This window comes from Microtus pennsylvanicus, chromosome 1 (assembly GCF_037038515.1).
Source record: "Microtus pennsylvanicus isolate mMicPen1 chromosome 1, mMicPen1.hap1, whole genome shotgun sequence".
NCBI lineage: Eukaryota > Metazoa > Chordata > Mammalia > Rodentia > Cricetidae > Microtus > Microtus pennsylvanicus.
This window is the reverse complement of record NC_134579.1, coordinates 151,001,824-151,027,649: the sequence shown is the minus strand read 5'-3', so window position 1 is coordinate 151,027,649 and position 25,826 is coordinate 151,001,824. Positions and strand designations below refer to the sequence as shown.

Here is a 25,826-nt window from a genome sequence, read left to right as displayed (position 1 = left end):
CCAGGCCAGCCAGAACCTCATGAAAAGACTCAAAAACAAAATAAAACAAAACAAAATCCCTGCAGAACCCAACTCCTCCCATTGGAGCCTCAATTTCTCTCTTTTATAAAAAAGACCTGTTTTGAGGATTTGGGACAATTGTCTAAGTTCAAAAAAAAAAAATCCAGGCTCAGCATGGCCCAGAACATGAGCTCGAGTAACCATATTTCTTGTTCTATTCTGAGGCCTTTTCTTCTTGTGGCACATGTACGGTGGGGTGAGACAGGGAGTGATATTCTCTCATTCTAAAAATAGTCTTTATTATTGTTTTTAAATGTGTCATGCAAAATACAATCACAATAAAAACTCTGGAAAATACAAGCACAAAAAAATAAAAGTCACCCCACAGTCCCATCTCGTGTTTTCAACCCTGAGACAGTCATTGTCAACGTTTTGGTGTTTCCATTTTGAAAAATAAATCCATACTTATGTATAGAAAGAGTGGTTCTACCATCTGCCGCTCTTTCAGCCTTTGCCAGGACGTTTTAAGACTGGCTAGTTAGTATTCCATCACGTGGATGTATCTTTTCACTCGGGCATCCCCCACTCGTGAATCTCCGTTGGTTCCCATTGGCCGGCATGAATGTCGCCGAAAACAACCTTGCACTTTGCATCTCTGTACCATGCAGGTGCTATTAGTTCTAAGGTGATGTTCTGGAACCTTCTGTTAAATATCCGTTGAGGAGCTTTGACGTGCTAGGCACCAGGTCAGACACAGATCATTTTGGCTTCCCCCTGCTAATTACCTCTAAGTGGATATGTATTTAAATCACCCCCTTTTATGTCTTACCAAAACTCCTCACATTTTGGTATAAAGCCCCAGGCTTCCTTCCCCCCTTAATATAAAAAGTAATTGTTTAATAAATAATGGAGGAAGCGAGGAAGACACTGTGGACAAATTTCATAGAGACCCCAGAATCTAGGATCTCAGATCCTCCCACCCCCACCCACCCCGATCCCTTAAATAAATAAGTATAAATAAGCCACACAGGTGATTCCCCCCCTCACCCAGGTCTCCTGGAAATGTATCTAGCTGGGTGTCGGCTTGTGTGGGGTGTGGCATGCCCCTGATGATCAGCCCCCCCCAGTAACAAAATAAATAAATAAATAAAAATGTGGCTTTAAACGATGATATCGGTGGTGGCTTTTAGTCTTGAGTCACAGCCGAGTCTTCAGCAACAGCAGGCCTCGTACAGCCCAGTCCAAGGTCAGGTGCAAGCCTCCTAAAATGGCGTGAGCCGCCCGAATGCTTCCCCAGGCTGAAGCAGGAGGGCCCAAGGGGACGGTAGGTTGGTCTGGGGTTGCCTGGGGCAAAGCCAAGCGAGATGTCTGTCAAAGAGGGAAAAACAAGGTTAGCAAAAGGCAAGGGGTTTAGGTCTAAGATCTCTTCAGGGTCTGGGGTTCAGAGAACTGAAGCTGGATTGGATGCAGTGGTTCACATCTGTAAATACAGCACTCCAGAGGTAGAGGTTCAAGGCTACATAGAAAAAGCAGTTTGGGTTACAAGAAACCCTGTTCATTAAAAAAAGAATATGAAAAAAAAAGGCAGAACATGATTAATTGACGAAGATAATCATGTTGCTTTCTGCCTCCAGGCTTACACACACACACACACACACACACACACACACACACACACACCAAGGTTACTGTCCTAAAGGCCAAGTAGTTAGGGGCTAGGGAATGAAGGCTGTGATCCTCCGCTTGCCAGGTCTTCTCAAGTTCTCAAGAGAGGTCAGGGCTAGAGTTTTAGAGCTTGGAGTCTAGGGACCATGTCTAAGGCTTGGGGCTAGGAACAAAAATTTGAGATCTGGGACTGGAGAAATGGCTCAGAGGTTAAGAGTACTGGCTGCCCTTCCGAGGTCCTGAGTTCAAGTCCCAGCAACCACAGGGTGGCTCAAACCATCTGTAATAAGATCTGACCTGCAGGCATACATGGAGACAGAATGTTGTCTACATAATAAATAAATAACTATTAAAAATGAAAAAAAAGAATTTGAGATCTATGGGTCTTTGCAGTCAAGCACTAAAGTTTGAAGACTTCATGAGGTTTTAAAATTTAGAGTTTGATATTTTTTTAACCTCATAATATTTGAAATGAGACATAGGACTGGGATATTTATTCTGAGACAAGATTTCATATAGCCCAACTGGCCTCAACTCGCTAACAGCCAAGGATGACCTTGAACTCTCCTTCTTCTGTGGTCACCTCCCAAATAACAGGAGTACCATTAGGTGCTGCCTCCCATACCTGGATGTGGTTTTTTTGAGACAGGGTTTTGCTATGTAGCCATAGCTATCCTGGAATTCACTAAGTAGACCAGGCTGGCCTGAAACTTGTGACAGTCCCCTATGTCTTGCCTATGAGTGCTGAGACTGTAGGCAACAGTCACCATGCTCAGCTAGGGGCTAGACTTGAGGTTTTGGCATCGTAGAGTGAGTCTCAAGGCTGGTTGAGTCAGGATCCTGAATTTTAGGGGCCGGGACTGGGCCCTTGAGATATGAGGCTCTCGGGGCTGGGATCTGAGACTTCAGAAATCAAAGGTTTACAGCTTCAGGCATCCTAGGGCCTACACCTCTAATTCTCATGCAAAAACTTGGATTCGAAGGACTCAGGGTGGGTTTCATGGGCCTCAGGTCCTGGGATTCAGGGTCTAGGGTCTAGACTTTCAGACAGGTTGTCAGGATTGGGGGATTCACATTACCATGGGCAGGGATTTGGGGGACACAGGTCATGGACTGTGACAGTTTGGAGCCTTGAGGGTCAGTTAAGAGATGTTCTGAAGGATTCTGGGGGTCTTGGGACCTCAAGGTTTCATGGTTATGGGATCATGGGTGTCTCATTTTCAGGGATCAGATGTGGGGGGGGGCTGGGTTTTCAAAGTCAGTCTGGGATCCTGAAATGTTGAGAATCAAAGTCTCAGACCACTGTTTCTTGGGGGTCAGAGGTTTCAAAATGGAGGCAAAGGGTCACAGAGTTAAAACATACCAAGAGCTGTAGACGACGAAGTAGCCGGTCCAGCCGGGCTTGCAGGGCACCCAGCTCTGGCTCCAGAATCTTCAGGGATGGACCACCTGCCCTGCGCAGCCATTGTACATGCCGGAGGTAGGACATCAAGTCTACTCGAAGCCTTGTCAGCACACCTGGAAGCTGATGACCAGGGATGGAAATTACAGAAGAGCTGGCACATGGTCCCCTCCGCCAACAGTCATTCAGTCCTCCCTGCCAAGCAGCTCTCACCTGCAAGGATCCCAGTGTCCCAGCGCTCATGGCCAAGGTAGGCAGGGAGTCCAGATTGTGGTCTCCGTCCGCTGGGAATTTGTCTCTCTGGTGAGAAAGAAGCTGTGAGGGGAACCCCAGGCTCTCCTGGTCTTCGGGTGCCCAAGAGAGAAAGAAGTGACTCTCATTCTTAACAGCCCCAGCCCTGTCCCTCCAGTAACCTACCATCTGTGCGGCTAGTTGCCGAGTGTCTGCCAGAAGGGATCGGGTCAGGAGGACAGCGCTGTCCAGATCTGCACGAGGGTCTGAAGAGACTCGAGGGGAGCCAGATGGTGGCCCAGGGGCAATGGCTCTATTTGGCCAGAGGCTCAGCACCACCAGGACCAGGTGACAAACACCTGGGTACAGAAAAAGAGAGAAATCAGGCCTAACTCTGGGTCTGAGGGAGTGAAGTGGGGTCTAGATTTCTTCCTCTGAGGAAGCACTAGAATGCAGAACCTGGGTCTGAGTGAGGTAGGCTGGGGTCCAGAATTTTGGTTTTGAAGGAGCAAGACTGAGGTTTGGACTTTACGGCTTGTAGAAGGAGGGATGGAGGCTGGATTCTGAGTCTGAGGGAGAAAGGCTGGGACCCAGACACTTTAAACAAGGAGGTATGGGGTCTGGACTGTTAAGGACTGAGGGAGGAAGGCTGGAGCCTGAACTCCAGGTTCCGAGGGAGGAGAACTGAGGTTTGGACTCCCGGGTCTGAGGGAGGAGGGTAGGAGCCTGAACGCCTGGATCTGAGGGAGGAGGACCTGGAGGTCTTGAGTCTCAGGGTGGGGCGCCCCGGGGCAGGTCGCAAAGCCCGAGCCCGGGCGGGCTTCCCTCTCCCTCCCTGGCTCTGGCTGCCCCGCCCGTCGGAGCAGACGCGGCCCGGGGCGGGTAGACGGGCCGGGCGTCTCCCGTCCGCCCCCGGACGCCGGAATCTGGGCCCCGGGGCGGGGCATGAGGGGGGAGCACAGGCCAGAACCTGCCCCCTCCCCTGCCCAAGGAGCCTGAGCCGGCCTGGGAACAGGGGAAGGAGCCAGAGTCTGGAGCTGACATCCGAACACACCGATTCCTCTCCAGGGAGGCGCCCCGGACTCCCTCCCATATGTCCACAAAGGTGGCCGCGGAAGCCTGGGCCGCTGAGTCGAGGAGGACCTGGGCGCACCTGGTCTGAGAAGCGCTCAGGGACGCAGGCAGCTGGAGACCCGGCTGGCCGCGTTGGGGCTCAGGGGCTAGGGACAGCTCCTTTGCCGGCTGCCCATCCCCCAGCTGCTCCGCCCACCTCCGAGCCAGACAGCCAATCAGAGCCCCCCTGGCCTCCAAGCTCCTGTATCACACCCCCAGCCCGCCCCCTTGGTCCCCTCTGGCTGTAGCCAGTCCTTCGCAGCCCCTCCTTGGCCGGCCGTCTATCGGTGCGCCCGTCCCCGGCCGGTGCGCATCTGTCTGGCTCTTTAAGCTCTCTGTCCACACCCCTCTCTCGTCTGCCTCCCCTGCCTCCTCTGGGTCTTGCTGTCATCATCTGGGACTTTCTGCCTCAGTTTCCCTCCCAGAGCTTCGCAGTTGGAGTTCATGGTTGTCTCTGTCCCTCGCTCCCCGCTGTCTCCCCGGGATACCCGGACCCTTCAGTATCATCTCCCAGGATCTGACCCTGATAGTGTCTGTCTGTATCTCTCTCTTTTACTTGCGTTTTATCTATGTCTCTCTCTGTCCATCTCTTCTCTCAAACTCCCACTTTTCTGACTATTCCTTCTCGTTCCATCTGACTCCCCATGACTCCTCTCTTCGGCCGTCTGTCCCTACTTTGCTTCCCACCCTCCCCACCCCCCTCAATCCTTTCCTCCTTCCCCCCCACCCTGTCCCCTCACCCCATGAACTGGAACCAACTTACAGTTCATGTCCCCACAGGCCAGAGGTTCCCCAGGGCAGGGGGCAGGGAGCCGGGGGGGCCTTTAACCCTTCCCTGTCCGCTGCCGGGGGATCCCAGAGGGTCAGCTGGGCCTCGGCCTGGGGAGGGGAGGTATGTGAGTGTGAGCAGCAAGGGCCAGGCAGTGAGGGAGTGTGTACGCCTGGGGGGTTATATAGGGGGCCGGGGCGGGCGGGCGGGGGGCAGGCAGCAGGGGAGGGCGGCCTGACACATCCTGACTCACCCTCCCTCCTGCCTTTTCCATTCAGACTAGCCGGCTGCCTAGCAGGGCTCACACCGCCTTGCTCGGAGGAGGGCACGGAAGGAAAAGTTGGAAAAGTTGAAAAGTGAAGGGGGGGTGGTCTGAGAGGGGCCGGTGAGGTCATTGGCGTCCCCTCCCTCCACCTCCACGGGCTGGGATACACACACAAGGCTCAAGAGCTCCATGGAGCCTGGGCTGTGGGTGGGGGTCTGGATGGACCCGCACTAGCCCTTCTGGAGAGATGGGGAGACAGGAGGAAAGGCCAGTCAGGGGCCTGGGGAGATGGAGATGAGAGGGAAAGTCTAAGTGACAAGGAGAGATGAAAACACTGGGACTGAGGTAGCGACTCGGAAACAGAGGGCGACTGACAGATGCCCAGAGGTGGGGACCGTAGGACAGAGAGGTCCGCAATCTCTGACATGCAGATGCGGGGAAACTGAGGCGCTGAGGGGTGTGGCTCAGTTCAGAGTGCTTGCTTAGCATGCACAAAGGCCTTGCCTGGTTTTACTCCGAGCACTTGTTGTGATGGCTCACACCTTGTGGTGGTCTCAGCACTTAGAGGCAGGATGTTCAGGAGTTCAAGGTCATCTGTAGCTATAGAGTGAACCTGAAGCCAGCCTGGGCTGCCTGAGACCCTATTTTTAAAAAGAACCAGAGGAGAAGAGGGGCATGGCCCTGGAGAGAAGAAGCTGGCTGCAGAAGAATGTACAAAGCCTATGGAGATAGCAAAGCAGGATGACCAAAGACGGGGTCACCTGAGAGACAGAAGTCAGATGATATGCTGAGGAGACAAGATGGAAGGGCCAAAAGAAAGAGGCATGGAGGTCCTCCACAGAGGTCCCTGGCCGTGTTGCCACACCACCAACCACCACCCCCTGCTGCCTCAATTCTCTCATCTGTAGATGGGGCTGAGGAGATGGCCAGTGGGTAAAAGTGTCTGGTGCACAAACCTGAGAAACCAAGTTGAATCCCCCACCGAGACGTGAATCTGCAGCACCGTGACTGAGCAGGTGGAGACGGCAGGCTCCCTGGGGCTTGCTGTCTTCCAGCCTAGCTCCCAGTTCAATGGGAGACCCTCTCTCCAGGGCATAAAGTTGAGAGTTGAGCAGGGCACCCATTGTCCCCCCACCCCTCCCGGCCTCTGTACACTTGCACACAGGCACAACTACCCACCCCCACATACACACACACACCTTCCTATCGCTAATGCCACCGTGAGAGTGATGTGCAGTGACTACCAGGGAACCATTGCTGGTCTCAGGGTTACAGTTATCAGTCTTCCAGGGACACGGGGAGCCCCTGGGAAAGATGGCAGAAGTGAGTGGGCAGGTACTTGGAACAAAGACAAAGTCACATCCAGAGAAGGGGGGCATGATATTTGTCTATCCAGGTAAGAGCAGAGCATGCAGACTACAGCAATGCCACACGACCATGTTCAATGGATGACTGACTACTATTGGCTCAGAATTCACAGCCCTTCAAGGGACAGGGCAGAGGAACTCATGCCCATCTCCAGAAGCCTCCTCCTTAGGAGGAGAATGCCATGGCTCTGAGCACAGGTCAGTGACTTAGACTTCAAAAAAAAATAAAAATAAAAATCTCTGTGCAGACCACCCATGCCTGCCTTTGGGACGAATGCATTGGCTGGAGATTGGGGGGTGGGGGGAAGCTGGCTCTGGGACTGACTGGCAGCCAAAGACGTCCCCTCCCCACCTTCCACCACTAGGGGGGGAAGAACTGCTCAGATCCCCCAGGAGGTGAGGTCACAGCCCCCCATGGTGGGACATGACCTCATCGCCTCAGGTAAGAGCTCTTTCTCTCTCATGGTCTGTCACACCACCCCTTTGAGGGGCCCCCCAGGGGCCCTCCTCAGCCCCTGCTCCTGCTGGGACCCAGGCTTCTGACCACTGGGTCTCCGCCCCTCAGGGGGCCTGTTTCCGGCTGAGTCAGCGTGGGGGGCCCAAGGCTGCGTCAGTGAGGGGAGAACTGACGTAGCCCCCCCCTCAGACCATGTGGGCTAGCCAAGGTGACTCAGGCCACCAGCCTGGGGAATGGACTGGCCTGAGGGGATAGGGGACTGGGCTTGCAGCCAGACCTGGACCAATACCAGGGACTGCAAATGCCCGCCCCTTCCCCCAACTGAGATTCAAGAACTCATACCATCACCTCTTCATCTCCCCTATTCCTCAAACCCTGGGCACACACCCCAGCCTTTTCCCTCAGGCCCAGGGTCTCTTTTGAGAGGGTTAAGTTCAAACACAGGGTACAGACCCTGTCCCTCCCTTAGATCCAGGGCTCCAGACCCCAGCCCTCCTCCATCAGACCCAGGGTCATAGGTACCCAAGCCTCCTCCCTCAGACCCAGACTGCAAACACTAGCTCTCTTCTCTCAGACCCAGGGCTCTAGCCCAGTCCTCCTCCATCAGATCTGGTGTACAGATCCTAACCCTTCTCCCTCAGATCCAGTGTACAGACCCCAGCCCTCCTCCATCAGACCCAGGGTCATAGGTACCCAAGCCTCCTCCATCAGACCCAGTATACAGACCCTAGCCCTCCTCCATCAGACCCAGGGTCATAGGTACCCAAGCCTCCTCCATCAGACTCAGTATACAGACCCTAACCCTCCTCCATCAGACCCAGGAGCACAGATCCCAGCCTCCTCCCTCAGACCCAGAGAACAGACCCCAGCCTCCTCCCTCAGACCCAGTGCACAGACCCCAGCCTCCTCCATCAGATCCAATGTATAGACCCCAGCCCTTCTCCATCAGACCCAGTGCACAGACCCCAGCCTCCTCCCTCAGACCCAGAGAACAGACCCCAGCCTCCTCCCTCAGACCCAGAGAACAGACCCAAGCCTTCTCCCTCAGACCCAGTGCACAGACCCCAGCCTCCTCCATCAGACCCACTGTACAGACCCCAGCCCTCCTCCCTCAGACCCAGGGTACTAAATTCTCATTTTTATATAAGTGGAAGAAAACTGTGATGTCCAACAATTGTGGGACCTCCGTGTCTGAGAAAGTTCATGGGTCTGGGTCGTGGGCTGGGGCTAGTTTTTAGTCCTGCCTCACTCTTCACCCTGAGGGTTGTGGGGAAAGACTCATCGTCCCCAGGGTGACCACAAAGGACAGAGTGGACTTGGGACTCCTGGATCTTCCTTTGGTGAGGGTAGGAATAGCAAATCTCTGGAAATAAGACAAAGACAGAGACAGACGGGATGGGAGAATCTGGGAATCCCCCCAAATGACGGAAGGTAGCGGAGACAAACAAACACAAACACAATCTCAAAGTCTCGTGACAAGAAGACAGATGCAAGGAAAGATGAGTCCTGGGGAGACCAGCTTGAGTACTCAAAAACAGAGAGAGGCGGAGAGCAGAAGGTCTCAGAGGGTCCCTAGGATGTGGGGGTCCAGCCACGGGTGCCTTGATGTTGTGCTCACCCCTGGGTGAGCTGGTGCTGGCTGGGTGTGATGTCAGCACATCCCAGGCTGTGTGTGTCCGTCTGTCTGTCCCTGGGGGGTCCTGTCTGGCCTCTGGGGGGTGACGGGGCAGGTCAGCCACAGAGGCAGTCCAAACCTGTCATTAGTGGTGAGGGCCTTGACGGTGCCCCCCCAATCCCAATCCGCAGTCCAGCGCCAAGCAGCCCCACCCCCACCCCCTCCTTGATCCCTGAGGAATCCAGGGAATTGGGAAGTGGGTCCAGATGGTGTTGACACAGGAAACGGTCAGCAGCTGCCCGGCCTCAGCCCCACAACCCCTCTGACCCCCACCCCCATACCCCCTGCCGAGCCCCCTCGGACCTGTGTCATCTCTGACGGAGTCAGCCTAGGGCCCACTCAGCACCCTCTAGGATGTTTACTGACGGCCCTGGGGATGAAAGGGATACAGCCTCCTCCTAGGCTTCTTGGGAAACAGGATCTGAACTCAGACCCCTCCCTCCCACAGAAAGGACAACAGCCCTCTTCCCTCAGATCTGGAATCCTGGAGGCCCTAGACTTAGAATCAAGGGTCCAGACCCTCACTCCTCCCTCAGACTTTGGGAATCCTCCTTGATATCCTGGAGTCTAGGATCTATCTAGCCTTCTCCCCTACTTAGACTCATGGGTTCATATCCAAGCTTTAGGACTGCAAGACCTAGCTTTCCCTGCTCAGACCCACTTAGGGTCCTATACCAACTTCTCCTCCCTCAGATAAAGATCAGGACCTAGTCCTCCTTTCCTACTTAGCCCCAGGGACCCAGACTCCAGCTTTGCTTCTTCCCTTCAATCCATGGTTCCCATCACCAGCTCTCCCGCTTCCTCAGACCCAAGGGTTCAATTCCCCAGACCTTTCTACTACCCCAGATCCAGGGATCCCATCTCCCAGCCCTCCTCCGTCCCTCATAGCAGGGGTCCATGCCCCAGACACTCCAGGAGTCCAGGGCCAATTGCAGACTGTCAGTCTGTCAGGAACTGAAGTCCCCTTCTCATTATGCCAAGTGGATATTGACTCAGGTGAACTAGAAACCATAGAGACACTGTCTCCCATGCCAGTCTGGCTTCCTGTAAGCCTGGTCCCTCGGCAAACTTGGATAGACCAAACACAAAGAAAACAACCTGAGATGCTCTGGTTTGTGCTCCCTCATGGGGAACTGAGTCTTTGTGGGGACCTGGAACTTTTGGCATGAGACACCATCACAACCACTAACAGTGTCTACACCTCAAGCTCAGCTGGGCTAGGCATGGTCAGTCCTGTCCCTGGCATGTGAGGCCTGGTACAGCCTGAGACTCCCAGGACCACCTCCATCAGCCAGCACTATCCCTTCCTCCTCCTGATTTGGTTGCTGGGGAAACCTTCTCTAACAATGGGGCTCAATGAGACCTGAATGTCTTAGGGCCATTTTTCCTGGTTGCTAAAGCGGACTCCCTAGCAATGAGGCTTTCTGAACTTGGACCACTCGAGGACACTGGGTTAGGAAAGAAAGGAATTCTGTAGCTCAGAGATCTCTCCTGTCCCAGATCTGTACCCTGTCAGGTACCCCATGGAAAAGGAGAAACATCTCCAGACCCTGGTTTCTCGTTCCCTTGTCCTTAGCTAAGAAGGCTCTAAATCTGAAATCGCCCATGCCCACCCACCTCTTCTCCATAGATGCTAAGGGAAGCTACTTCGTCCAGGGCACCCCTCCTTGTGAACCCCTTGCTAAGGGAACTCCCTGGCAACAGAACTAAGAATTCTGGGGCTGAGGTTTTGGGGCGGGGCCAAGTTGTTGCTAGGGTGATGTCCTTCAAGGTTTCTCTCCACAGAGGGCCCAGAGGTCTGGGGAGGTAACATGGTGGGGTCTGGGGTCCCAGCTTTGGGCCTTCTCCTGCTGATGCTGGGCTCAGTAGGTGAGGGTACTGATAAGGACATTAGGGGGCTGTGGACAGGGCCACCTTGGCTGCCATACAATCTCCCAACACCACCCCTTTTCTCCCACAGATGCGAATGGAATCCAGGGATTTTTCTATCCATGGAGTAAGCAGGAGACAGAATCCTGGGGCTCCAGGGAGGGGATCCCAAATTAAGACTGCAGGGTCTGAGGGAGAAAGGCTGGGGTGTGGACTCCTGGATCTAGGAACATAACCTCTGGGTCTCAAGGGCTGAAGCCTTGACTTTGGGGTCTGAGGGAGGAAAAGTGGAGCCTGATCCCTAGGTCTGGAGGAAAGGCTAAGGCTTAGACCTTCTGAGATCAGAAGAAAGAGTTCCAGGAAGTCAACCCTGGGTATAGAGAGGGGTGCTAAGGCCTGGACCCCTAGATCTGAGGTAGATCAAGGGACTCAACCCCTAAGTCTGAAGGTGATGAAGAGCCTGTAAACTCTGATTATAAAGGAAGAGAGCTAGAGCTTTGATTCCTGTGTCTGAAGAAGGGCTGGGGCCTAGAACCCTGGGTCTGAGGTCTCAGTAAGGAGAGCTGGGCCTTGACTCCCAGGTTTGAGGGAGGAGGGCTGTGGTATGGACCCTCTCAAGGAAGGGGTCTGGGGTCTCAAGTCCAGGTCTGAGGGAGGAGGAACGAAGCATGAGTCCCTAGGTCTGAGGAAGGAGGGATGGGTCTGGACTTGTGGGTCCTATATACAATAGTGTCCAAAACACAGCACCCCAGCCCCACAGCCTGGCCTTGGCACCCTTGTGTCTGTAGCCTTCAGGGCCAGTTCTGTTACTGTCTTTTGTGGTGGCCCTCAGGTTGTGAGGGAGATGTGTGGGACCGAGAGAGCTGTGGGGGTCAGGCCGCCATTGAGAACCCCAACCTCTGCCTCCGCCTGCGATGCTGCTACCGGGACGGTGTGTGCTATCATCAACGGCCAGACGGTGAGTGGCCTGGTCCAAATCTGGATGTTAAGAGAGTGAGGGGTACAACCACTGGACTCCTGGACCTTCCTCTTCCCCCTTTTCTAGAAAATATGCGCAGGAAGCACATGTGGGCCCTGGGCTGGACCTGCGGAAGCCTGCTCTTCCTGATCGCCAGCATCTGCCTCTTCTGGTGAGTGCAATGGGCAAGCCGCACGCTTGGCTCCCCACACAAGGTGCAGGCAGTTCTGGCTGAAATATGCTCTCCCCACCAGGTGGGCCAAGCGCCAAGACATGCTGCACCTGCCACAGTTTCTCGTGGGGAAATGCGAGCTGTCACGAACAGTCTCCCTACTGTCTAAGGACCGACCATCGGTCAGCAAGAAGTCAACCACAGCTGGCACACCTGTCTCGGTGCCCATGGAGGCGCTCGAACACTCAGGAGGCACCGAACAGGAAGCTACAGAAGCCGCGGAGGATACAGAGGGAGATGATGATTAGGGGCAGCCCTATAGGACCCCTCAATATAGATATGGCATATAAATGTGTGTCTTGTTTGGAGATCCGTGGGGAGCAGGTGGCTTTATGGGAACCACCATGCTCCGTGTGGATTTCGAGAAAGCTTATGGGGCAAGGGACTGAGTGGGCACACTGGGTTGTTATGATTGGGGGCCATGAATTAAGTGTATGTGAGGGTCTGGTTTGAGTGAGTTCTGGGGACAGGTAGCGTGTGTCTGAATTGTGGAAGGGGACCAGAGGTCGTTCTGGGTAAGGGAGCTTGTGGTGAGCTACAAGGAAGTGAGCTTGCAGTAGGACAACTTGGGGTATTAGGAACATACATATCCATGGGAAGTGTCCTAGGTTGTCCTGTTTCAGGGAGCACTGCTGACAAGCCCCTGCTCTCACACTTCTGCCCCGTAGCACCAATGCCTGAGTGAGTACACAACAGTATGGGCTTGGGGCTGGAAACAGGCTCAATGGTTAAGAGCTCTGACAGTACTTCCAGGGGACCTGAGTTCAATCCCCAGCAACCCACATAACAGCTCACAACTGTCTGTAAATCCAGTTCCAGGAGATTCAACACCCATGGCAAAACACCAATGCACATTTAAAAAAAGAAGAAGAGGAGTATGGGCACCATCCAGCAAGGACTTCAGCTGTCCTGGAGTCCCCACTGGCCAAGTCTTTTCTTGGAAGTGTGTTGTCTGCATTTAGACTCAGCCTGCCAATTAGCTCTCTCTCCTAGTCTTGGAGGCATCCTGCATCAATGCCACCCTCGATAAGGACCACCCTCCCGCAGTAAATAGCTTGCAAGTATACCCCCGTTTCTGTTCTTGGAAGACCCAAACTACCCTAATGGATGTCTGGGCTGGATGCATGGGTCTGCACTCTCACCTCCCCAGTGCCCCTAGTGGAGGGCTAGTGAGAAGTCTAGGGCATCCTAGATAAAAGGTGGCTTGGCCTGGCAGGAAGGGTATATCACTCTCCTTCACCAGTTCAGGCCCTTAACCAGATAGGCAAACAGTGCTCCAAAACCGAGACATTTATCCAAGTGAGGGAACAGGCGGGTATCCTGGTGGCTGCGTGATGTCCGGGGCAGCTGCGCATCTGTAGGTCCTGGGGGATGAGGCTGTCTGTGGGAAGGAAAGGCGGGGTTAGTGACTAATTAGGATTGCTCCTCTTCTGGGGTCCCCTCCCATGAGCTGGGGAGCCCCTTACTCACTGATGAACACTCGCTGCAGAGCCCCAAGAGTGTGTGCGCACAAACGTGTGTGCTTTTAGCTCACTAGAATCCACTGATACAGGTGAGACTGTAACAGGAAAAAAGCCAAGAGAGGCACAGGAACAGACCTAGGGAGTCACAAAGGCAGGGAGATGAACAGAGATGGAGAAAACAGGCGAAGATAAAGAGAGAAACAGCTGGGGGCATCCCAACACCTGGAAGGTTGGGAAAGAAGGTTTTCAAGGCCAGTGTGCGAGGCGTGGCTTAGTGGCCAGCCTGGGACTCAGACAGTGAGATTCTGACTACAAACAAAACAAGTGGCTGGAGAGATAGGTAAGGTTGCTTGCTACCGAGCCTGAAAACCTGTTTGCTGCCCTGGACCTGCATGGTGGGCACGCCCGCTGGTTCTCCTCCGACACCTCTCTGCACTCCAGAGCACACAGATACACACATACCCCAAAGACACAAATGTAATTAAAAACAAAATGAAAAGCAAACCAAAAAAGAACCAAGTCAGATGAGGTGGCTCACACCTGTAACCTCAGCATTTAAGAGGCAGGAGAGTACCAGGCATTAAAAGTCCAGCCCTACCTTGGAAGTTCAAGGCCACCCTTTGTAATGAGATTATGTTACGAAAGGGGAGCTGGAGCCAGAAGGACAAGGAGGAGAAGAAGGAAGAGAAAGAGGAGGAAAGGAAGGAGGAAGAGGGGGAGGAGGAAGGGAAAGAGGAGAGGGAGGAGGAAAAAATTTGCCCACACTTGGCAGTGGTGGCCCATGCCTTTAATCCCAACACTTGGGAGGCAAAGACAGGCAGATCTCTGTGAGTTCAACGCCAGCCTGGTCTACAGAGTGAGTTTCAGGACAGGTGCCAAAGCTACAGAGAAACCCTGCCTCGAAAAACAAAAACAAAAAAACAAAAAAAGAAGAGAATGCCTTTGTGTCAAAATTCAAGTTCTTTAAGGTCTATCCAAACGCACACTTCTGAGGAATGTCAAGGATCTACAAGAATCAGTTTAACTACAGATGGTTATTTTGGCATATGTCAAATGTTGTAATCCAACATTTCTTCATGCTTCACATATACATGACTGTTGAGTCTTTAAATATGTGTGTGTTTGGTTTTTTGAGATAGGGTTCAGGGTTTCTCTGTGTAGCCCTGGCTGCCCTAGAACTTGCTCTGTGGCCTGGAACTCACAGAAATCCACCTGTCTCTGCCTCCTGAGTGCTGGGATTAAAGGTGTGAGCCACCACAATGTATGTTTTAAGGTTTATTTTTTAATTTTATGTGTGTGAATGTTTTGCCTGCTTGTGTACCACACATGTGTCTTATGCCTTTGGAGGCCAGAAGAGTGCATAAGATTTCCTGGAATTGGAATTGTAGACACTTGTGAGCCAACATGTGGGTGCTAAGAATGGAACTCAGGCCCTCTGCAAGAGCAGCCAGTGTTCCTAACCTCTGAGCCGTCTCTCCAGCCCCTCTTCTGGTGTTTTGAAACAGTCTCACTATTACAGTCCTGGCTAGCCTGGAACCCACTAGGTACATTAGGCTGGTCTTGAACTTCCTGAGTGCTGGAACTATAGGATTACCAACTGTGTCTGGTTTTATGTGGTGCTCAGAATTGAACCCAGGGTTCATGAATTCTAGGTAAGCTCTATACAGCTGAACTACACCCCCAGTTCATTTTTTTTTCCTTTGGTTTATCAAGATACGGTTTCCCTGTGGATCAGCTCTGGCCATCCTGGAACTCGCTTTACAGACCAGGCTGGCCTTGAATTCAAAAAGATCTGCCTGCCCCTGCCTCCTGAGTGCTGGGATTAAAGGTGCACGCCCTTACAGCCTAGCTTTGCTGTTCATTCTTTCACTTTCCTCATTTGAACTATAGAACATAGAATCCAATTCTTAGCTCTCACAAAGTACAGAATCAAATTCATATTACTCTGGATGCCCAGGAGAAAAGTAAGAGTATCTTAGACTAATGAGATGGCTCATGGGTAAAAAGCGCTCGCTATATAATCCTGACAATTTAAACTCTATTGTGGAAGGAGAGAACCCATTCACGAAAGTTGTCCTCTGACTTTCACAGATGCACTGAGGAAATCATTCATTCATTCCAATCCACCTACACACCCATCCACTTAGTCACATATCTACCTGCCCAAACTATCCATCCAACCACTCACGAGCTTCTATCTATCCAATCCTATTTATTCACACACCCATTCACATATTACATCTACCTATTATCTAATCTGATGCTGAAGCAGGAAGACCCCACACTGTGAACCTGGGGTACACAGCAAGACCCTGTCTCAAAAACAAAACCATCTATTCACCATTTTATCAATCCATCAACAAATCCATTCATCAATTCTGTCTGCTCCCATGCACCCAATTCATCAATCAACTCTTCTATAAACCATTCATCATCAATCCACCCCGTCCATCAGCCAACTCATCCATTATCCATCCACTCATCTATCAACTAAAATGCATCCATCCATCTACCAACCCTCCATTCATCAATCTGTAACACATTTATCCTTCCTCCATCCGCCATCTACTTCTTGATCCATCCTTCCACTTGCCTATCCATCATCAACCTTTCCTGAGTTCACAGTTTTTGCTGTGTAGTGTTAGGAACAAAGACACCAAAGATCTGGCTGGGCTTTACCTGTCAGCCACGAGAACCAGCTCCCAGAGACGGACTCTATGGCTATCTGAGCAGCAACAGGAGTGGCTCAGACAACAGAAATACTCAAAGGAGGGCAAAGGAGCGAGGTGGTGCCTAAAGAACACGCAGGAAGCTTCCTGGCTGGACTGTGGACAGCAAGGACCCTCCTAGTTAGAAGGATATCTGTCTGTCTGTCTGTCTGTGGTCTGAGAGATGGAAGTGCAAATAAAGTGTGGAAGGAGCTAGCCAGGCAGTGGCCTTTAATCCCAGCACTCGGGAGGAGCTCTGAGTTTGAGAACAGCCTTGTCTACAGGGCGAGTGCCAGGATAGTCAGAGCTACACAGAGAAACTCTTTTTTTTTTTTTTTTTTTTTTTTTTTTTTTTTTTTTTTTTTTTTTTTGGTTTTTTGAGACAGGGTTTCTCTGTGGCTTTGGAGCCTGTCCTGGAACTAGCTCTGTAGACCAGGCTGGTCTCGAACTCACAAAGATCCACCTGCCTCTGCCTCCTGAGTGCTGGGATTAAAGGCGCGCGCCACCATCGAAACACAAACGAGCAGGATGGTGGTGGCGCACGCCTTTAATCCCAGCACTTGGGAGGCAGAGGCAGGCGGATCTCTGTGAGTTTGAGGCCAACCTGGTCTATAGAGCTAGTTCCAGGACAGACTCCAAAACTACAGAGAAACCCTGTCTCAAAAAAGAAAGAAAAAAAAAGAAAGGCTATATGAAAAAAGGAAACACAAACGAACAAACAAAAGCATGTGGAAGAAGCAGAACTAAAAGGAAGAGGCAAGTGGCCTGGGTTTAATAAGAGGGCAAGAGAGGGAGTCCTAGCTAGTCTTTGAGCAGAAGAAGGAAAGCCAAAGAAGTGTGTTTAAGGCTGGAGAGATGGTTTAGTGGTTAAAGGCGCTGGCTGCTCTTCCAAAGGACTTGAGTTAAACTCCCAGGGACACCAGGCAAGGCAGGTTCATTGGGTAAAGGTGCTTACCAATTAGGTCTGATGACCTGAGTTTGATGTCCAGGACCCACATGGTGGCAGGAGAGAACAGATGCCCACAAAATCATTGTGCCACAAATGTACACAAATAGATAAGCGTAATTAAAAAATAAATTTGGGGGGCTGGAGAGATAGATGCATGGTTAAGAGTTCTTTCTGAGAGAGAGAAAGAGAGAGAGAGAGAGGGAATGTGGTAAAGGGAGAGAGAGGGAGGGAGAAAGAAACCGCCTATAACTCCAGTAGTGGTGGAGAATGCCTTTAATCCCAGCACTAGGGAGGCAGAGGCAAGCCAACCTCTCTGAATTCAAGGGCAAGGGCAGTCTGGTCTATAAATCAAGTTCCAGGACTGCCAGTTACATCGTGAGAACTTTTCTTAAAAACAAAACAAAACAAAACAAAAAAACAGCAGAGGAAGGGAAGGGAATGACGGTGATTTCCCTCGCCATGTGCCCACTGTTTCTTGGCCTCTGCCTTCTCATTAGGGCAGCAGGTCTGGGCAAATGGCGCTCTTCCACCTGCACACTGTGTGGTCCAGACAAGAGTGGCACCTCCCTTATTGTACAGTAAAAGTAATGAACTCAGAGAACTGAGTACAGAGAGCGGATGGAATGAGGCCTGTTGCACGTGGAGCAAAGGGAGGGTGCGCTGGGATGGCTAACCTTGTCCCACCCATCCTTCAGCGTCTCTGCTATCTCTGACTCACTCCCCTCCTGCCTCCCCTTTCGGCGACGTGTCAGTCTCCCCACCATCACCTCTCACTCTTTCTACGTGTCCTCACCTGGGGCTCACTCGCTGCCCGCGCCCGCCGCTCCAGGCCCCGCCTCGAGCGTGGCGAGCTGCAGACGCACCCGGCGGGAGCCGGAGGCGGACGTCTGGGGCGTGCGGGCGGCTCTGCGCGCTGCGCGGAGACCCGGTGACGCCCGGGGACCGGCGGTGGCGGGCGCCGACCAGCGGCGGGACAGCTTGCGCGCGAGGCGGGCGATCGCCGAGGGCCTCAGGCCGTAGTCGCGCTCGAGCTCTTGGCGCGAGATCTCGATGTTGCCGGTGTACCAGAGGATCCAGCCCAGCAGGCTCAAGAAGACCAGCAGCGCCCCAGAGTAGATGAGCAGGTCCCCGAAGTCGCGGCCACGCACCTGCAGCTGCGCGAACACGCCGGTCAGAAGCGCCGCCATGCCCGCCACGTCCAAGGCTACCGCCAGCAGCAGCGCCATGCGGCAGCGGCCCAGGCCGGTGGCCGGAGCCGGTGCGGGCGCCGGTGGGGACGAGGCGCCGACCGGTGACGCCTGTGAGCCGCACACCGGTGACACCGCCGCCATGGCGCTCGGTGGCCCGCCGCCGCCTGCTCCCCGAGAGCGTCCCGGGGTGCGGCTGCCCGGGGCGGGGTCAGGGCCCTGCGCCAGGTGTGCCCAATGCCTGCATGGTCACCTGAGCCAGACTGGAGCTCACAGCCAGGTGGCTCAAGTCTGGGAGGGAGCAGCAGCCGGCGCAGGACCCTGCCCTGGCGCCAGGTGACTAGGGCCAAACTTGAAGAAGGCGAAATGGAGTTAGCTAGATGTTGTTTTTTTTTTTAATAATTTTTATTAGATATATTCATTTTATCTTATGTGTGTTTCACCTACATATGTGTGTGTGAGTACACCGTGTGCATGCACACTTGGTGCCCAGAGAAGTCAGAAGAGGTTATTGGATCCACTGGACTGAAGTTATGGATGATTGTGAACCACCATGTCGGTGCTAAGAATCAGCTCCTCTGTAAGAGTAACAGGTGTTCTTAAACGCTGAGACATCTCTGCAGCCCTAGATGTTGTGATTATTTAGCGCCTGCCTCCTGCGGCCTCCACCTGGCCCATGGTGTACCCAAATGGTGATCAGAAACAATAGCTGGGCAGGCTGGGAATGTAGCTCCCCTGGTAAAGCTTAGCATGCACTTGCCAAGCACAGCAGAAAAAAACATTCTCTTGGGCACAAGATCAGCAGCCAGAACCCCGAAACTCTTGCTCTTTGGGGATCTCCTGTGTTCACTGCAGGGCCGTGTGAACTCAAGGCGAGAAAATGAACCCATCAGTACACTAAGGTCAGGGCTGCGGGCTGCGCTAGTCAGATATGACCCTGACAAAACCCCTACCCTCATGTAGTTCCTAGACACACAATTCCCGAACTTCCCAGGAATGGTGTCCCAAAGGGGGTAGCATGGAAACTGTGGCTTTTTGTTTGCTTGTTTGTTTTGTTTTTTGTTTTTCGAGATAGGGTTTTTCTATGTATCTGCCCTAGAATTCGCTTTGTAGACCAGGCTGGCCTCGAACTCAGAGATCCGCCTGCTTCTGCCTCCCAAGTGCTGGGATTGAATGTTTGTGCCACTACTACCTGGCGGAAACTGTGGCTTTTTTATTGATAGATGCGTCTAGAAAACATCCTTTCCTGCTGTGGAAGCTGATCCCTGAAGATGGCTTTGACTTAGTGGGTATGGCCAGGGCACTCTGAGGTGGGGGGCCATGTGGAATACTAAGGGAACCAACAGCAGTTACAGGAAACCCCTGCTCCCCTGGAGTGACATCGGGACAGTTCTGTCTAGGTTCTCCCAAAACTGTCTAGTTTCAGAGTTGAAGAAGATTCAGGATGATGGATGGAGGAGGAAGTTAGATGTTCCTTAGTGATGTAGCCACTGTAAAGTGTATTTGCTCCTGTAAACAGACTCCCACCCATGAGCCTGTAAACAATACGAAGGACACTCCCTGGGACACACACACACACACACACACCACACACACATACAAATTAATAGCCATGGGAGAAGGGACAAGAGTGTGGGTGTGTGTGTCTGACTATGACCAAAATATATTATATATGAAAGACCGTACAGACCCCCTCCTCAAAACCCGCAGCTAGCATGCTCCCGGGGGAACGTCCTGTTTGCTTTCGTAAGAACATCCCATGTGCTTGAGAGAGCAGGATGTCTATGAGACAGGAAGACTGCAAGGCAGGATATCAATAAGATAGGACATCAACAAAGCAGGTTGACTGCAAAACAGGATATCTATAAGATAGGAACAGGATGACTGTTGCCAGACATCCATGCCCCCCCCCTCATTCCAATAACCACGCTTTTGCTTCTGTAAACTTGCTTTTTGCTCTTCCCTATAAAAAGCCCGCCCTCCAGATGGCAGGCGCGCAAGTCTTCCGAGAGATCTTGCCGCCCGCAGGTACCTGTGTCTATTCAATAAACCTCTTGCGATTTGCATTCGTGCGGTCTCGGCCTGTTCCTTGGCGTTGGGGAGGTCTCCTCCCGACAAAAGGTCCTCATCGAGGGTCTTTCAATATACACATATGAAAATATATACACCCACTTTATGCATAATTAATAAATGCTAACAAAACATTAAAAAGACTGTGGAGCAGATTGCTGTGAGCTGCCGGAATTGGCCAGATATTGCTGAGGACAGACATGGAGTATTTCTGCATAGACTGAGCCAGGCATGAGATAATAAAGTTGGAGTTTTTTGTTGTTGTTGTTGTTGTTTTTTGTTTTTTTGTTTTTTTGAGACAAGGTTTCTCTGTATAACAGCCCTAGCTGTCCTGGAACTAGCTCTTGTAGACGAGGCTGGCCTTGAACTCACAGAGATCCACTTGACCGGAGAGAGAAGAGGTCTGACAGTGGCCTGCTGGGCACTGGTGCTCTCCTGGGAGATAGTCCTGTGATCATGAAGAAGAGCAGAACCATCCTGAAGTCTCCATGCCACATCAGTGCTTAAAACAGCCTATACATCCATTTATCATGACGTCCTGTCATGAGGACAGGAGTACAGCTCAGAGCCTAAGATCACTTGCTTTTCTTGCAGAGGACCATGGTTTGGTTCCCAGCACCCACTCACATGGCAGCTAACAGCTGCCTGTAACGCTAGCTCCAAGAGATTAGATTTCTTTTGGACTGAGGATTCTTGCACTTCACATGTGAACACAACACCCCCATACATCATAACTAAAAATAAATAAATCTGGGGCTGGAGAGATGACTCAGTTAAGAGTACTGGCTGTCCTTCCAGAGGATCCAGCATTTTTTTTGTTTTGTTTTGTTTTTCGAGGCAGGGTTTTTCTGTAGCTTTGGAGCCTGTCCTGGAACTTGCTCTGTTGACCAGGTTGGCCTCAAACTCATGGAGATCCACCTGGAGGACCCAGATTTTATTCCCAGCACCCACGTGATGGTCTACAGCTGTAACTCTTGCCTGGTTCCCTCCTCTGGCCTCTGCAGGCACATAGCCCCCAAACATATATTCAGGCAAAAACAATAAAACACACACACATGAACCCAAATCATAAAAACTTATACACGTTACATACAAAGAAATAAGTAGGGGCTACAGAAATGGCTCGGTTGTCTGTAATTTTAGTTCTAGGGGATCTATCACCCTCACACAGACATACAAACAGATAAAAAAAGCAATGCACATAAAATAAAAAAGAAATAGGCTTTAAAAAATAAATAAATCTCTTTTTATATAACAGGGAGGACAACTCAGTTGAATACGTTTATTTTTCATACGCTTTTATATCCCAATACAAAAGGGCGGGAGAGAAGGCAAAAGACTGCTTTAACGTGACACAAAGGACAACTGGAACAGTTACTTACTTCAGTACTTGAGACATCATGTATTTCCTGAGTAAAGAAAGCAATTGATGTTTTGGGCAAGATATGCAGGGAAAACACCCTAGACCAAGTATCCTGTATCAACCCACTCCCTATGTCAAACCAATTTTTTTTTAAATAAATAAATCTTAAAATCAAGTATTAAGCCTGGTGTGATGACGCACTCCTGGTATTCTCAAGGGAGGATCAGCTAGACAAGAGAGCAATAGCCTTTTTCAAAATGTTTATTTGGTCCCCACCATGTGCTAAGTGCTAATTGAACAGACCAGAGGGATGGTGTGAGCCTCTGCTTTTCGGAACCTCTCGGAAAGCCAGTCACTGACCCCCGAAAACTTCCCAACCGCCCACGGCGGGGCCATGTTCCACCGCGAGAAAGCCTCCGGATCTCCAGCCGAAGATTTCCGAAGGTTTCCGAGCGATACGCGAAGGCGACAAGCAAAACGACTGGGAGGCGGAACCCAAGAACCGGAGGAAGCTGGATGGCCGGCTTCAGGAGCGCCCGGGGAGGAAGCGGAAATGCGTTACCACTTTAAAGGCGTCGACCCGCCCCTAGCGCTCCTCTTTCCGTCTCCGTCCGCCATAGAAGAGGAGGTGAGTGTGAGTCGTCTCCGTCCCTCGTGGCCGCCATCTCGCGCCCACCGCCTCGGTCTCCAGCCTATTTTCTTTTCTCGTGCCAAGTGCCATTAGCGGCACTTATCGCCGCCGGAAGTGGAGCCTTAGTTCCCCCCCCCCGCACCTTTCAGTCGCAGCCGCCGTAGTTCGGCTTGCCTCCTTTGGTCGCCGGTTCCTGCCTGAAGGAGCTCTTCATCGTTGTTTCCCAGCGCTCCCGGTTACCTAGGCGTCATAGCCTAGCTTGCTTCTCTGCTTCACATCTTTCACGTGCCCCGTTTCCCCGTAGGCGCCGCCATGTCTGCGCATCTGCAATGGATGGTCGTTCGGAACTGCTCCAGTTTCCTGATCAAGAGGAATAAGCAGACGTACAGCACCGTAAGTGAGGCCGGTGTGGGAGAGGCATTCTGGGGTCCTTGGTTGTGGGCCCTTCGCGTGTCTCCCGGCCTGAATTTACCATCTCCTGCATCTCCAGGAACCCAATAATCTGAAAGCCCGCAACTCCTTCCGCTACAACGGGCTGATTCACCGCAAGACAGTGGGAGTGGAGCCCGCGGCCGACGGCAAAGGGGTCGTGGTGGTCATGAAACGCAGATCCGGTGAGCCTTTGCAGACAGGAGGTCTCTTTTCCAGGGCCCAGAGTATCCCTAGTGTTTGTTGCCTGGGGAATCTCCTGCCTTGCCAGCCTTGTAAGTCAGAAGTGGAGAAATTAGAAGTGCTTCACTGAGGGAATTAGCTCTACGTAGAATCGTGTGGCTTTTAAGGACAGCCCTCTACACCTCGCTGTCCTGGAACTCTGTAGGCTGGCGTCGAACTCAAGGAGCTCGACCTGCCTCCTGAATGCTGGATTAGTAGCTTGTACTATATCCCTGCTGTATCCGATGTTTAAAGAGAGGAATGGGTTTTCCACAGTCTTCGGTTAAGACTGACCTGTGTGATCCCTTAATGAGTGTTCTGAATGGGCAGTCATTTGGGTAAGGGTGAGGAGGTTCTGTGTTCCTATCTGGGAGATACACAGACTGACTCCTAGACTCCTCATACCAGGTCAGCGCAAACCAGCTACTTCTTACGTAAGGACCACCATCAACAAGAATGCACGGGCCACCCTGAGCAGCATCAGGCACATGATCCGAAAGAACAAGTACCGCCCTGATCTGCGCATGGTGAGTGATGAAATCTTTAGGGCAGGAGGGTAGCTGGTACTGTGCCTGCTGGAGGGACTGGATGTAGGCCTGGCTGGCAACTTGGCTATGATTAGCGGGAACTAGACTGAAGAATCCTGATTCCAGAGCTGGACAGATGGCTCAGAGGTTAAGAGCACTGGCTGCTCTTCCAGAGGTCCTGAGTTCAATTCCCAGCACCGACATGGTGGCTTACAACCATTTGTAATGAGATCCGATGCCTTCTTCTGGTATGCAGGCAGAATCTGCATACATGATAAATAAATACTTAAAAAAAAAGCTGGGCAGTGGTGGCGCACGCCTTTAATCCCAGCACTTGGGAGGCAGAGGCAGGCGGATCTCTGTGAGTTTGAGACCAACCTGGTCTACAGAGCTAGTTCCAGGACAGGCTCCAAAACCACAGAGAAACCCTGTCTCGAAAAAGCAAAAAAAAAAAATCTTCATTTCCCCAGCCCTTGGAAGCAGGCAGTAGTTAAGTGGGGGTTGTTTGAGTTGATGAGCTAAGTTTCCTATCCCATCCTTAGGCGGCCATCCGCAGGGCCAGTGCCATCCTACGAAGCCAGAAGCCTGTGGTGGTGAAGAGGAAACGGACCCGTCCCACCAAGAGCTCCTGAGCCCTACACCCCAGAAGCAATAAAGAGTCTACTGACTTTTTTCAACCATCTCCATTGGGCTTCCATATTTGTGACTCATTCATTGAGCTGTTCATCAAAAGGGCTAGCTAGACACATGGGGAATGGAGCATTGGGTGATCACTCTTTCTAACTCTGACTTCAGGTCTTCTGCCTGAAAGAATTCCGGGTTAAAGGGTGTTCGCTGGGTCGTCTGAACACCAGCAGGAGTGAAGCATTACCAGACTGGGCTGGAGGCTGTAGAGGAGCCCAGTTGTTCATTCCCTGGGGGAGGAGAGTCAGGGCAAATGATGCAGAAGTGTCTGGTGTCCTGAGACTGTCTAACCCACACTCCCCTGCTCTTTAGTTGACATGTGTTGTCAGAATGAAGTGGGCTAATAGAAAGGCTGAGTGTGGGGCCTATAAAGTTCCGTGTCTGTCCATCTGACCTGTGAGATGGTGGTATTCTCTACCACATGGAATTCTAGCTGTCACTGAGCATCCTGCTGACCCAGGAAAAGATGGACAATGGGTTCATTTATATGTGTAATCTCAGCATTCTGGCCGGCTGAGGCAGGAGAATCGATATTAAGGCCATCCTATCTAAGGAAATAAAAACACATTTCTCTAACCCCAGGACTGGTTGGAGTTGGGGGCAGAAGCAGATGAATATTTAAGGCCAGCGTGGTCTACATGGCATCTCTGCAGACAACCAGGGTTATATGGACCCTGTCTGAAAATAAACTGGGAGCAAGTGCAGCGCACCGAGGCCCTGGAGTGGCCATTTCTCATCTAACTGCTGTGAATCCAATGTTCACATATGGAGAGCTTGAGGCTCACATGGAAGAACTATCCATGTGCTGTTCCTGCTACACAACTGTCTGTGCTTTGACTTCTGGGACTGATTGAGCCTCTGTTCTAGTCTTTCCCGGTGCAATGGGAGAATTGCTGATGCTGGTGTCTCATCTAGTTCATCCCCAGTCCTACTTAATCCAGGTCCTGTGGGATCTTTTTGAAATTAACTCATGGTTCCCCTTGTCTTCCCCACTAATAGGGAGGCCTGCCTCAGTTTGCCTTAGTGAACTTAGTCCCTCAGTCCTTAAGCTACAAGTCAGACTGTTGGTAAGTATGGGGTTCTTTTATCCCACTGCAAAGAAAAGAGGCCAGCAGGGCCATTCAGATGACTTATCCATAGGAAAGGTAATAGGTTTTTCTTGAGAATTCTCTTGGCTGTTCTTGAACTTGCTCTGTAGGCCAGGCCGGCATCAAATTCAGGTTTTTTTTCCAGACAGGGTTGGACTATCTGGAGCTCATTCTGTAGCAACTGAAGTCCGTCTGTTTGCCCCTCCCCAAAGGCAGCATTTCTCTGAAACAGTCCTGGCTATCCTGGAATTCACTCTGTAGACCAAGCTGGCCTTGAATTTACAGAGATCTGCTGGCCTCTGCCTACAAAGTGCTGGGATTAAAGGTGTGCCCCCACCACCACTCTTCCACAATTGATGGTTTTCGATTTTTGAGATAGGGTTTCTCTGAAACAGCCCTATTTGTCCTGGAACTCTGTAGACCAGGCTAGTTTCAAACTCACAGTGATCCACTTGCCTCTACCTCCCAAGTGCTGGGATTAAAAGCATCTGCCACCACTGCC

At 51.9% G+C, this 25,826-nt stretch overlaps 4 protein-coding genes across 6 annotated transcripts in view; 2 read left to right on the top strand and 2 right to left on the bottom strand.

The window, feature by feature from the left end:
• Nucleotides 1-24,232, top strand: part of Rpl28 (ribosomal protein L28) — a 74,020-nt gene extending 49,788 nt beyond the window's left edge. Inside the window, exons 1-5 of one of the 2 annotated variants that reach the window (XM_075941911.1) lie at nucleotides 22,250-22,371; nucleotides 22,679-22,767; nucleotides 22,865-22,988; nucleotides 23,434-23,552; nucleotides 24,095-24,232. In XM_075941911.1, coding sequence (XP_075798026.1) covers nucleotides 22,687-22,767; nucleotides 22,865-22,988; nucleotides 23,434-23,552; nucleotides 24,095-24,184 — 414 coding nt within the window. In that variant the 5' untranslated portion in view covers nucleotides 22,250-22,371; nucleotides 22,679-22,686 and the 3' untranslated portion in view covers nucleotides 24,185-24,232. Of the gene's footprint in view, nucleotides 1-22,249; nucleotides 22,372-22,678; nucleotides 22,768-22,864; nucleotides 22,989-23,433; nucleotides 23,553-24,094 lie in introns of those variants that run through there. The other variant, XM_075941920.1, reaches the window with a different exon arrangement.
• On the bottom strand, nucleotides 1,047-5,245 carry Il11 (interleukin 11). Of its 2 annotated transcripts, none has more exons than XM_075959135.1 (5): nucleotides 5,175-5,245; nucleotides 3,485-3,657; nucleotides 3,281-3,367; nucleotides 3,029-3,190; nucleotides 1,047-1,368 (listed from the first exon to the last, which is right to left on the bottom strand). In XM_075959135.1, the coding sequence occupies exons 1-5, from the start codon at nucleotides 5,179-5,181 to the stop codon at nucleotides 1,198-1,200; spliced, it is 600 nt and encodes a 199-aa protein (XP_075815250.1). In that variant the 5' UTR covers nucleotides 5,182-5,245; the 3' UTR covers nucleotides 1,047-1,197. The 2 variants fall into 2 exon arrangements, with proteins under 2 accessions (XP_075815250.1, XP_075815251.1); XM_075959136.1 differs by lacking the exon at nucleotides 5,175-5,245 and adding an exon at nucleotides 4,452-4,553.
• Tmem190 (transmembrane protein 190) lies at nucleotides 10,756-12,251 on the top strand. The gene is made up of 5 exons (XM_075959134.1): nucleotides 10,756-10,813; nucleotides 10,905-10,940; nucleotides 11,646-11,771; nucleotides 11,859-11,943; nucleotides 12,026-12,251. Exons 1-5 carry the CDS (start codon nucleotides 10,756-10,758, stop codon nucleotides 12,249-12,251), a joined length of 531 nt encoding a protein of 176 aa, XP_075815249.1.
• Nucleotides 13,279-18,526, bottom strand: Tmem238 (transmembrane protein 238). Its single transcript, XM_075959132.1, has 2 exons — nucleotides 17,917-18,526; nucleotides 13,279-13,384 (listed from the first exon to the last, which is right to left on the bottom strand). The coding sequence occupies exon 1, from the start codon at nucleotides 18,452-18,454 to the stop codon at nucleotides 17,924-17,926; it is 531 nt and encodes a 176-aa protein (XP_075815247.1). The 5' UTR covers nucleotides 18,455-18,526; the 3' UTR covers nucleotides 13,279-13,384; nucleotides 17,917-17,923.
• Nucleotides 24,233-25,826: the final 1,594 nt, after the last annotated feature.